Source organism: Marmota flaviventris, chromosome 1 (assembly GCF_047511675.1).
Source record: "Marmota flaviventris isolate mMarFla1 chromosome 1, mMarFla1.hap1, whole genome shotgun sequence".
In the NCBI taxonomy this organism is placed as follows: domain Eukaryota; kingdom Metazoa; phylum Chordata; class Mammalia; order Rodentia; family Sciuridae; genus Marmota; species Marmota flaviventris.
In genome coordinates this window covers 209,910,715-209,922,985 of record NC_092498.1, presented here as the reverse complement: position 1 = coordinate 209,922,985, position 12,271 = coordinate 209,910,715, and the positions used below count along the sequence as shown (strand labels likewise).

The 12,271-nt window shown below is 61.2% G+C and overlaps 2 protein-coding genes across 6 annotated transcripts in view; one reads left to right on the top strand and one right to left on the bottom strand.

Annotated features, from left to right (window-relative positions):
* The first annotated feature begins 1,297 nt into the window (after positions 1–1,297).
* Dcaf15 (DDB1 and CUL4 associated factor 15) lies at positions 1,298–8,939 on the top strand. Its single transcript, XM_027955383.2, has 13 exons — positions 1,298–1,439; positions 3,197–3,294; positions 3,390–3,525; positions 4,106–4,212; positions 4,288–4,427; positions 4,512–4,682; positions 6,680–7,114; positions 7,202–7,293; positions 7,389–7,517; positions 7,602–7,687; positions 7,980–8,084; positions 8,162–8,277; positions 8,462–8,939. The coding sequence occupies exons 1-13, from the start codon at positions 1,308–1,310 to the stop codon at positions 8,515–8,517; spliced, it is 1,803 nt and encodes a 600-aa protein (XP_027811184.1). The 5' UTR covers positions 1,298–1,307; the 3' UTR covers positions 8,518–8,939.
* Positions 8,940–9,033: 94 nt separating this feature from the next.
* The window catches only part of Rfx1 (regulatory factor X1), a 28,272-nt gene continuing 25,034 nt past the window's right edge, over positions 9,034–12,271 (bottom strand). For all 5 annotated transcript variants that reach the window (XM_027955380.3, XM_027955381.3, XM_027955382.3 and 2 more), the window contains 5 exons: positions 11,437–11,586; positions 11,138–11,346; positions 10,618–10,771; positions 10,492–10,537; positions 9,034–10,368 (listed from right to left, as the gene is read on the bottom strand). In XM_027955380.3, the coding sequence (XP_027811181.1) occupies positions 10,199–10,368; positions 10,492–10,537; positions 10,618–10,771; positions 11,138–11,346; positions 11,437–11,586 (729 nt within the window). In that variant the 3' untranslated portion in view covers positions 9,034–10,198. The remainder of the gene's footprint in view (positions 10,369–10,491; positions 10,538–10,617; positions 10,772–11,137; positions 11,347–11,436; positions 11,587–12,271) is intronic.

Here is a 12,271-nt window from a genome sequence, read left to right as displayed (position 1 = left end):
CAAAGACGGACCTGTACATCTCATAGTGGTTCCAAAAGATTATACTGAGAACTTAGGTTATAAGTACACTCTATGGCCTTTGCACAAAGATGAAATCACCTAATGACAAATTTCTCAGATCTGGTCCCTGTGGTTAAGTGGCACTACTGTGGTTTCACTGTGGTCTCTCAATCACATCACCTTTACCCCTCCCCCCAAACTGTCTTTGCTTAAATATTCATCCTCAACTTCACAGGGCTCCTTTCCAACTGCCCTTTCCAAATATCCCACTTCCCTCTGCTCTTTCTCACCTACCTGGAATTCAATAACAAATATTTATTTCCTTGTTTATCATCTGTCTTTCTCATTATATTCCCAGCTTCTTAGCATATTGTACATGCTCAATAAATACTTATTGAATAAATGAATGGGCTAGACTGGAAGAAAAGGGAGAGCGATCCATTTGCTTCCTCTCTAACTGTAATAACAGCTGGCATCTATATATGTGCCGGGTATTCGGGAGAGTTACACTTTAAGCTTCAGTTTCATGTGTAAAATAAAGATAAGGGATCTATTTCCAAGACTGTTGCAAAGATTAAATGAGCTAATTCACAAGAAGATGATGCATGAAGCAGACAAAAAATATTTTTACCATCATCAGTATAATAGGCATAAAAGAGGGCTACCTCACAGAATCCTTATGAACTCAGAACCATGTCTGGCCCTTGTAAAACTTGACTGATGCTATGTATCATTACCATCATCATCATCATCATCATCCCACCAGCCCGCTCATCTAAAAGGTGCTTTAATGGAATGCCATCTTTTTTTTCAAACCCTTCCCTAGAGCTTGCTTAGCCGCTCGGGGATGCTGGTCAGTCTCTACCCACCCAAACTGCGGGAGCAGCACAGACCTGAGCCAGGGATTCTGGCCCTTCAGAACCAGTTTCCCTTCGCTCCGCCTACAGACCTGGACCGCCTGCGGTCTCCATGGAAACCCATCAGCCACAGGGGGCGTGACGATGCCGAAACGGACAGAAATTTTCACCTATCGGGTTAAAGTTTCCTGGGGGAGGAGAACAGAGCAGACCTATGATTGGCTCATCCTTGAGGGAGGGCGGGAAAAAGGCGACGGGTAGCGGGGGCTGTTATCACATCTACCAATCATGAGCCGAGACGACTTTGATGGACAGGCATAGCGGGAAGAGGCCCTGAATGCGGGCTTTCACCCAACCGGCGGGCTGCTGTCCGGAGAGAGGGCCAATGAGGAGGCGGCGGGGGTGGGGCGAAGGGGCCGGTTGCTCCGGAAGTGGAGGGAGGGGGTGAAAATGGCGCCCAGCTCGAAATCGGAGCGGAACAGCGGGGCCGGGAGCGGCGGCGGCGGCCCCGGGGGAGCCGGAGGAAAGCGGGCAGCGGGGCGGCGGCGGGAGCACGTCCTCAAGCAGTTGGAGCGGGTGAAGGTGAGGCCTGGAACCTGAGGAGTGCGCCGGAGGGTGTGGAGGAGGGACGAGGAAGGCGGAGGGAAGGAGGGAGGGCGTTCGCGGGGTGAGGGGTTGGGGGCGGGGCCCCGGGGAGGGGTCTTGGGGGAGGGGGGGCGGGGCGCCGGGTCTTGGATGGAGGGGGCTGCGGTGGGGGTTCCGACGGAGGCGGCTGGGGCGGATCACTGCACTGGGTCTTGGATGGAGGGGGCTAGAGGCGATCCTTGGGGAGGGGGCTTGAAGCGAGGGCACCCTAGAGGCCTCGGGAGGAGTCCAGAGGAAGGGGATAGTCCAGGCTTAGACCCACCTCCGAAGCCTTGCTCCCCTGGCCACTCCGTAGAGGAGCTTTCCCGCCCCCTTGGCAGAGCCCTGCCACCGGCTTTGGGCGCCCTCCTCCTGGTGTTCCTCTGCCCAGCTCTGACCATCCCTGAGCTGGGAGTTTCGGTACCTGGGTGGGCCTCCCACATTGAATGGGACGGAGCTTCAGGATAGGGCCAGGTCCCTGACGGCTGAGAGGGAGCTCCTTGATCGCGACTCTGTGCCCCATCAGGCTGGGAGCTCCCAGGGCTTTGGCGTATTACCCCCTCAGGTTGGGCGTTCTGGGAGCGCAGAAATGTGAATCTCCTGTCAGGTGGACAGCAACTGGGACAAAACTGTCTGCTTGGACGGGGACTGCAACCTTCTCCATGAAGCTGCGAGCCTTGTGAGGGCAGGGCTGTGTCTCCCCCTTTTGACTGGGAGCGCTTTGAGCAGGGACAATCTCCGCCTTCAGCCTGGGAGCTCCCTGGGCAGGGCTGTGGCTCCACCCTGAGCCTGGAAGCTCCCTGGGCAGGGATGGTGCCTTTCCTATCAGTCTGGGCCTCCATCAGACTGAGATCTCCTTGAGGGCCATCGGGGAGCTCTGCAGATAGAGCTGTCTCCCATCAGATCAGAATCTTTTGAAAGTGAGGCTGTGTCTCCCCGCATCCCCCTGGGTGGCAAGACTGAGGGTGCTCGGATTCCCCCATTGGCCAACTGGTGGCTGTCAGTCCTGTCAAGTACCCTCCGTGGTGATGTTTTTAGGATGCAGGTGTTGGTGGGAAGTGTTGATTGAGAAGGGGACATTAGGCAGTGATTGTGTTCTCCGTTAGACTTACCCTTCCAGGTGCGCTATTGGGTCCCAACATAGGCTAGGACTGTCCTGAGAGATCCCTTCATAAGCTCGTGGGTTGGGGACAGGTGAGGGCATGGCCCTCATCCCAGCCTCCTTGGTAGAGGATATACCCTCCTTCACCAAGGCTCTAGCACCAGGATGGCCCTTCACACAGCATGACCTGGCATACCTCTCTGAGCCCCAGAACCCTTGCATGTGAAACTGCACTGTGTCGGCTTGAACCCTGTGTGTCCCCTGGGCAGCTTTCAGGAAGGGAGCCAGGTGGCCCAGTGTGGGCCAGGGTGACTGGAGGAACTTCCTTCGGGAAGTGATACTGGATTTGGGGCAGGAAGGACCTTGAGGCCGGGAGGTGCCTAGGTCTGTGGTGAAGAGAGAGGTGCAGGTGAAATCTACCTGGTCTCAGTGTCTCCTTTCTGTCCCCACCTTCCAGAGCTTGGCCACCCTTGACTGTTACAGGGGATGGGGAGTGGGGCTGGGTGGACTGGGATGGCCCCTGCAGATGCTGCTTTGCTTCTGTGCCTTGATGGGGGGGCTGGGGGGCTACAAGAGGATGGTGGCTGAAGAGCTCTGGCTGTCCCTTCCCCAGATCAGCGGGCAGCTCTCCCCTCGCCTTTTCCGGAAGCTGCCACCCAGGGTCTGTGTGTCCCTCAAGAACATTGTGGATGAGGATTTTCTCTACGCAGGGTGAGACTGGGGCTGGACCGGGAGGCAGCCAGGCAGCGGGGCAGGGGAAGTGGGCGCTCCCTGACCTGGCCGCCACGTCCCCTCTGCCTCCACAGGCACATTTTCTTGGGCTTTTCCAAGTGTGGCCGCTATGTCCTCTCGTACACCAGCAGCAGCGGGGACGACGACTTCTCCTTCTACATCTACCACCTGTACTGGTGGGAGTTCAACGTCCACAGCAAGCTCAAGCTGGTAGGGCCAGGCCCCTCCGCCAGGCTCCAGCAGCAGGCTGGCCCTTCAAGGAGCATGACCTGGGCAGGTCACGCGCCCTCCGAGCCTCAGAGCCCTTGTGTGTGAAACTGCCGTGTGTCAGCTCGAACCCTGTGAAGTTGCCGTGTTCGGAGTTGGGTGGGTGGTGGCAGGTCACTGTGCTCGGCTCAGCATGTAAAGCCACCCAGGTAGGAGGAGGTAGCTTACTAGGACCGCACAGGGTGTTATGTGGCTTGACTCTCCCACCCCAGGTGGGTGCCTCTGCCTCCGTTGGCATGTGAGCTTCACCCAGGGGACTGGGACTTGGAACCAGTGTGTCTAGCCGGGTCTTCACCAGGGAGGCCTCCTGTTGGCTGCGTTCTGCCCTGGGCCTGGCCTCCCTGTTTGCCCCAAAGTGGACAGGAAGATGTCCCAGGCTGTCCTCAGGGAAGCCTGGGGGACACAGGCCAGGGCTGTTTGGGAACTCCTGCCAGCTCATCCCGGACCCTCATTTTAGCCCAGCAGCGCGTGACCCTGGCCCAGGCCCCTTGTGTCCCCCTCTGATCCTGAACATGCCACTCAGGTCCGGCAGGTGCGACTCTTCCAGGATGAGGAGATCTACAGCGACTTGTACCTAACTGTGTGCGAGTGGCCCAGTGACGCCTCCAAGGTCATCGTCTTTGGCTTCAAGTGAGATTCTGGGAGGACTGGGGAGGCCGCGGTGGGGGAGGCCTTGGCTGGGGCTGAGTGGGTGTTGGTCCCCAGCACGCGCTCTGCCAACGGCATGCTCATGAACATGATGATGATGAGCGACGAGAACCACCGCGACATCTACATCAGCACCGTGGCTGTGCCGCCGCGGGGCCGCTGCGCTGCCTGCCAGGACGCCAGCCGGGCCCACCCAGGTGGGGCAGGGGGTCCCGGGGTCTGTCAGGTCGCCCTCCCAGCTCCCGGGCCTCTAGTGACCTGCCATGTCTGTGTCACTGCAGGTGACCCGAGCGCGCAGTGCCTGCGGCACGGCTTCATGCTGCACACCAAGTACCAGGTGGTCTACCCCTTCCCCACCTTCCAGCCCGCCTTCCAGCTCAAGAAGGACCAGGTGGTGCTGCTCAACACCAGCTACTCCCTGGTGGCCTGTGCCGTCTCCGTCCACTCTGCAGGTAGGTCCTGAGAGTCTAGCGATGGGCATGCCCAGGCCCTGGGATGATTTCTGCTCACTCTGCCCAGCAGCACCCGAGGCTGGTCTCATTCCTACCCCAGGGTGCAATGAGGAGACCGAGGTTCAGAGAAGTGACGTATTTCCTGTGAGGTCACCACCAGGAAGCAGGAATGCTCAGATCCAAGCCCATCCTCCCCCCAGCACTGTTCACTAGAATTTTCTGTAGGGCTAGGATGTACTGTGGCTATGTTGTCCACTGTGGTCATCTCCAGTAACTTTTGAAACTGAGGGTTTTTAAAACAATTTTTATTATTTTTTTAATGCCTTTATTTTATTTAGTTATTTTTATGGTGCTGAGGATGGAACCCAGGGCCTCTGTGTGCTGGGCAAGTGCTCTAGCACTGAACCACAACCCCAGCCCCTGATATTCTAGTTTTATTTAATTTTTGCTATTTTACATTTCAGCAGCCAGATCTGTCTGGCAGCTACGGTGTGGGCAGTGCTGGGGGCTCGGGGTGTCGTTCAGCACTGTCTCGCCGTACAGGGCACTGGGTCCACTCCCAGCACTGCTAAAAAAGATGTTGACAAAATACAGTGACCCGTCACTTGACGGGGTACATTCTGGGCAGTGCGCTGTAGGGCGATTTCATGCCACGTGGACGTTATAGTAGCCGCTCAACAAACCCGGGGGGTGTGGTGGCCGCACACCCAGGCTCTGCGCTGTGTGGCGTGCGTGCGTGGTCCACTGACCAGGCACCCCACATGACTGTCAGGGAATGGTTGGTTGGTGGACACTGATCTTACCTCTGGGTAGCAGAGAAATTGCAGTGAAAAGTCTGAACATGTCCTCTGATAGAGTGACACTGGTGAAGTGGGAGGAAGCCACTGGCTGGCAGTGGCGTCCTGGGGGCCTTGTGGCAATAGACTGACCCAGCAGCTCTGCTCCATGCCCAGGTCACTTCCTCTGGGAGATGCTCACCAGCATGTGTGGGGCATCCTGAGGGGCACCATGGGCGCCCCGTGTCCATCCGCAGAGCACGTCAGGGCCATGGGTCGAGGCAGAAGCCTGACCCTGACCACCTGGTGTCAACCAAAAATACGTCTTAATTTTGGAAGAACTCAGTCAACTACACTCACACCCATTGTAAATCCCCATTAGAATGGTGGTTCTGGGGGCAGGGGAGGCAGGATCAGCTGTGGTGACTAAGTCCACCGCCAGGAAGGGGCACTCGAGCCCAAGCACTCAGGGATCTCCCAGACAGCGTGGGTGAGGCCCAGCCGTTGGCCGTGAGCCCTGGGGGGGGCTCTGCCCTCATGGCTGTGGTTCCTGATCTCTGCCCAGCCCAGGGCAGGGCCACTCACGAGTGCCACACTCACGGGAAGCCTGCTCCCGGGCACTCTTTGCTCAGCCGTTTCCAGCTTTCACTCCCCGTGGCCCCGACGTGCCAGGCTGTGGTGGACAGGACTCACCTGGGTTGTCTCACTGTGTGGACTGGGACACGCTCCTCTCGGAGCCTCCCTCTGGGGACACGGCCCCCTCTCCCAGGTGGCTCTGGGGATTCCCAGGAGGCCCTGTGCAGGCCCCGCCATGGCGCTGTGGGGGGTGGGCTGGCACGCTCGCTGGGCACCCCACTCCTCGGGAGCCTGGCTCTGGACCGGTGGCCACAGAGGCCTGGAGGGGCCAGTCTGTGCCTGCACCCCTCTTTCTAGGGAGCTGACTTTATTGTGTGGCTTTTGTCCATCCTCACTGTGGACTCTGGTCTCCCAAGGACAGGGCTCTGTGAGTCTTGGTCACTTGTGGCCTCTTGGCACGATGCAGGGGAGCAGGGAGGGCAGGGTCTGAAGGAGGCCGCCTGCTGCGCAGCTGACGCTCCCTGGTGCTTCAGAGCCCTTGGCATGAGCTGGTTCAGGAGGGGCTCCCTGAGGTGCGTTTCTGAGAAGCCCTCGGGGTCAGGTTAGGAGTGTCCTGACCCCCCACCTCCCTCCCTCTCCTTGCAGGCGACAGCAACTTCTGCCAGATCCTGTATGATCACACCGCCTCCCCCCTGGCCCCGCCCACCCACCCTGGGCCCCGGAGCCCAGAGGTGTCCCCCGCCCTCCCCAGCCTCAGTCCGGAGACGGCCCCGACCCGGCCCTCCGGGGCCCCTGAGCCCTCGCCTGCCATCGCCAAAGCCAAGGAGTTTGTGGCTGACATCTTCCGCAGGGCCAAAGAGGCCAAGGGGGGGACCTCTGAGGAAACCCGGCCGCCCCCTTGCCCAGGGCCCTCTGCCAGCCGCTGCCGCCCAGCCTCTGATCCCCCAGTCCCAAGTGGGGAGGCAGTGCCTAGGGACAGCCCCCCAGCCGCGGAGGCCCCCGCCCCCGAGCCCGGCTACGTCAACTACACCAAGCTGTATTACGTGCTGGAGTCCGGAGAAGGTGCCGAGCCCGAGGATGGTGAGCCCGGGGCCACCCACCGAGGTGCGGGCTGGGGAGGACCCTCAGGTGTCCCAGCACCCTTAACCCCACTTCCTGCCTCCCCAGAGTTCGAGGATGACAAGATCTCCTTGCCCTTCGTGGTGACCGATCTCCGGGGCCGCAACCTACGGCCCATGCGGGAGCGGACCGCTGTCCAGGTGGGGGCTGGGCAGTGGGCAGGCCACAGGTGGCCCAGGAGTTGTGGGTGGCAGGTGGCACCATCATCCCCCTGCTTTCCACCCACTGCCCCCAGGGCCAGTATCTGACAGTGGAGCAGCTCACGTTGGACTTCGAGTACGTCATCAACGAGGTCATTCGCCATGATGCCACCTGGGGCCACCAGTTCTGCTCTTTCAGTGACTATGACATAGTCATTCTGGAGGTGGGTCCAGGCATGGGGCAGGGTGGGCCCAAGCCTTTCCTGCTCTGAGGGGTGACCATGAATAGTGTCCCCTCCGCTTTCCAGGTCTGCCCCGAAACCAGCCAGGTCCTCATCAACATCGGCCTGCTGCTCCTGGCCTTCCCCTCCCCCAGTGAGGAGGGCCAGCTCCGGTGAGTGGGTGGAGGAGCCCTGCCCAGCCCTTCTCCAGGGCTGGGCATGTGGGGAGACCACTCAGCGGGCCAGAACCTAGATCGCCCATGTGACCTAAAGACAGGTGCAGCGTAGGGACCCACGGCCCGCCTGGCCCCGCCTCCTCGTCCTCTGTCTCCGTCTCCCCGTCCTGACTCCGCCTCCCCGTCCTGACTCCGCCTCCCTGTCCTGTCTCCACCTCCCCGTCCTGACTCCGCCTCCCTGTTCTGTCTCCGCCTCCCCGTCCTCTCTCTTTCCCCCACCCCGCTACAGACCAAAGACTTATCACACCAGCCTCAAGGTGGCATGGGATCTCAATACGGGCATCTTTGAGACCGTCAGTGTGGGTGACCTCACTGAGGTCAAAGGGCAGACCAGGTGAGGTGGAGCTGGTGGGGAGGGGGAGGGGGTGACAGCTAGGGTCCCAAGCCCCACTCACCCCCTCCCCCCCTCAGCGGCAGCGTCTGGAGCTCCTACCGCAAGAGCTGCGTGGACATGGTCATGAAGTGGCTGGTGCCTGAGAGCAGTGGCCGCTATGTCAACAGGATGACCAATGAGGCTCTGCACAAAGGTGGGGCTCGGGACCTGATGTGCTTGCTGGCCGGTCACCTGCCCTCAGAGGCACCTGCTGAATGAATGTACAGCTGGACACGCCAGTGGACCTCGTGGAATCAGGGCCAGGGGAGGGCGGCCGCCTGGGCCTAGCTCAAGGGCGCTGGCAGGCAGGCTCACAGCTGCCTCCGCTCTTCCTGCAGGTTGCTCCCTGAAGGTTCTGGCCGACAGCGAGCGGTACACGTGGATTGTGCTGTGAGGTCCGGCCGCCCTGGACACTGACTCCAACTACCTCCGCGGCCTGGGAGCTGGCCGCCTTCCCCGGCTGGCCTCTTCCCGGCCGGCCGCCGACCGGCACTAGTGTTAGGCTGCGGGAAGGGGGCTGGGCGGGGCAGCCCCTGGTGGCCTGAGAGTCTGGACGCTTTTTTATTTATGCCTATTTAAGTTGGGAAAGGGCAGAGGGAGGGAGCCCCCTGCCCCCCAGCCTCAAGACCCACCTTCACCCCGAGCTGGGCCCGGGCCTGGCTCCTGAGCATCTGCCCCTTTCCTTGGCTGCAGGTTTGCACGAGACCCTGGGGGAGGTGGGGTGGACCTGCCCACCCAAGGCTCCCCTCCTGAGGCGGGAACCTGCTAGCCGCCCCCACCTGTTCCTCTTCATGTAGTAAATGCTTTATTTCTGAACTTGGCTGAGGTCCTGTTACTGCAGCTCCAGGGCCCAGCTGGAGCCCCCATCCCATGGCCCCCAGCAAGGCCCAGCAAGTCAGCAGCAGACAAATATCACAGCGGAATTTATTGTGTTTTAAGAAAGACTACAAAAAGGTAGAAAACAGCTCGGCACACTAAACTACCACACGTGTGGACACTTTCACCGCCGGGGAGAGGGGAGGCCCCGTGGGCATTGGGGGAGTGGCAGGGCCACCCCAAAAGCTGTAGCACGCGGAGCACACAAAATAGTGATTCTTATACAATAGGTCAGATTTTCCTTTTTTTTTTTTTTTTTTCTTTTTTGCCATAAACATCTATCTCACAGGTTGAAAACACTGAGAAAACTGGAACAGATAAGGCCATGATGGTTGGAAAAAAACCCAACAAGTTACCAACTCCGCTCAGGCGGCGCTCACAAATCGCACAATAGTCATGGGGGGCGGGGTCCACGGCACGGAGGAGAAGCGAGTCTCCAGGAGAAGGTTCCATTACAAACCAGCGGCGCAGAGGGCGCAGGGCCTCGGATGTGTGGAGCACCCAGCACTGGCCGGGCGGGCGCGGGCACTTCCCGGCCCTGCAGCAGCCCGCTGCTCTTCTTTGGAAGCTGGAAGCCGCGGGCCCCTGCCGCCGTCGCAGTGGCGACGTGGGGCCACAGGGCGAGGGAGGCCCAGCTCTGGAGAAGATGCAACCCCCCAGCTTTAATTGCACTTATACCAAGAAGGGGGAAGCAGTGGGGTTGCTGGGGGTGGGGGGTTGTCCCGGGGCTGCTGCTGACAGTGGGGGTCCCCAGGTGCCACCCACCTGCGCCTGCCCGGGGCTCGGCTGGGCCCAGGACAGGCTGTGCAAAGCCAGCGAGCAGAATAAGTTAACAGTTCCTAGGAGAGGGGGCCTGCCTGCCTGCCCCCTGGGGCGGCGGGCCTGTGGGGGAGACGCTGCGACCTTGGTTGGCGGCGTGGGAGGCAGGGGCCGAGCTGCCCTGTGGGGCACCTGGGCACGGCGGCGGGTTCCTTAAGGCACGTCTTTTGTGTCAGAGTTTGCAGCTGCGGCTCCGCCCAGCCCTGTGATTGTGCCGGCCCCATCGGGGGGCGGGGCCCCCCTTGCCTTCCCTGTCTCGGAGGCCCCCTCCTGCCCTGGCCCGGGCCTGGAGGGGTGACAGCGAAGCCACAGAAGCCGTGAGGGACCCTGGCGTGGAGGAACGGAGGGGCGGGCGGGGCGGGCGGGGCGGGGCTGCGGGCTTAGCTTGAGGGCAGCGCTTGCACGAAGAGGCCGCGCGTGTCGGTCCGCGCCAGCTTGGCCGGCGGCTCCAGGGCCTCGGGGCCCAGCGCGGGCGACTCGCCGCCAGCCGCCAGCGAGATGTCCTGTGGCAGCTCGTCCTCGCTCTCCTCCTCCTCTTCCTCCTCTTCGTCTGGGGCACACGGACCAGGCCCGGCTCAGCGCAGGGTGTCGGCGCCCCGCCGGCTCTTCCACCCCAGCCTCCCTGCCCGCCGCCTCCGGGACCCGGGCCTGAGTGGGGACACGCCTTGCCTACCTTTGTCCGGGTCCAGGGGGTTCAGCGAAGTGGCCAGGTTGGCGAACTGGAGAGAGGCGAGAAGAGAGAGTGAGGGTCCCACCGCCTGGAGCCGGGCCCACGCCCTCAGCGCCCCGTGGTGCGCACCTCGCCCATGACGGCGATCGGGGTCTCGCCCTTGGCCTGGGCCACGCGGTGCTCGATCAGGTAGTACATGTACTCATCGTAGAGCAGCCGGATGAGGTGGAAGGAGCCGAAGCTGGCGGCGCTGCGCAGGGTCAGGTCCCGGATCACCATGGAGCTGGGGGTGGCAACCGAGAGGCCCTCAGGCCCGGCTCAGCCGCTCGCCCCGCTTGTCTCTCAATGCACCCAGGCACGCGCGAGCCCGGCGACGACACGGGACACCACGCTGGTTCTCCTAGGTTGTCCCTCATTGAGGGCCGAGGCCCCCACTTTCTTGAAAGAGCACCTGAGCCTCGCCCTCCTCGGAGGCGGAGGCTTCTCCAGTCCCACCCACGCCAAGCCGCGGGACTCTAGGGTCCCATCCGCTCCAAACAGAAGGAACCTTTGGGCTCCACCTTTGGCCCGACCCAGGAAGCAGGGCCCCGCTACTGGCGTCCTGGGGCGTGGCCTCGCTGGTCCCACCCAGCCCCGCACAGGCACGCACCTGTAGAAGGACCACTTGAGGAGGAAGAGCTTGGCGGCCTTGGGGAAGCCGGCGCTGCCCTGGTAGGGCTTGAGAACCTGGCTCACGACGCCGTCCAGCCAGGCCGCCCATTGCTCCAGCGAGTTCTGCTGCTGCAGCGTCACCTTGAAGTCCTGCTCCAGACGCTGCACCACGCGGTCCTCGCAGCGGCACACCCACGAGGCCTGCTCCTGGAGCACAGCGGGGAGCGGGCAGCGCCCGAGGCTCAGCCTTCGCCCCGCCGGGCCGCCCCGCGCGCCCCTGCACCGCCTGGCGCTCACCTGGACGTTGGCGAAGTCCACGCGGTTGAGGTCGCTCAGCATCTGGTTGATCTGCGCCGTGTTCTGCAGCACGGCGCGCGCCGCCTGCGCCAGGTGGTTGAGCGAAGTGTAGCGCCTCAGCGTCTGCGCGAAGGCGCCGGCCGCGGCCACCTGCGTGCGGGCCAGAGGGGCTGTGGCTTCCGCGGAACCCACCCTCCAGCCCCCGCCTCACCCGCTGCAGCGGTTGAGCCTCCTCCGTGTCCCCTTGCTTTAAAAGGAAAGATGTGCACTGACGTGGGCCCAAGACCAACTTACTGCATTCTAATCAGCACCACCGCACCCATGACCTGACCTTTTTTTCCCTTTTGGTACTGGAGACTGAACCCAGGCTACCACGCTACCACTAAGCGGGATTCCCCAGCGCCCTCCCCCACCCCTGCCCTTTAATCTTCTAAGTTGGCCAGGCTGGCCTGGACTTGCGGTTCTCCTGCCTCAGCCTCTGGAATCGGGGCATTACAGGCTGCGGTCCCCAGCCAGCCCATTGTTGTTATTTTTAAGGAAAGAAAACAATGGAATATATAGAGGGCACTGCCCAGAAAGGGCACCACACTTCTTAGACTTTTTAATTTTTTGGTTATTGTACCCTTGATTTCAGCTCCAGGAGGGCAGGGTGACTGTCCATCTTGTTCAGTGCTATCCTTCCAGCACTGAGAAGCAAGCCGGGCACACAGTAGGTGCTCAATAAATGCATGTTGAATGAACAAGCATATGAGTCTTGCCAGTTCTGAAGGGCTTCCTCCTGCCACCCACTTACCGGGCATACCCTCCCCCACCCTGACCAGCCTGCACATGATCC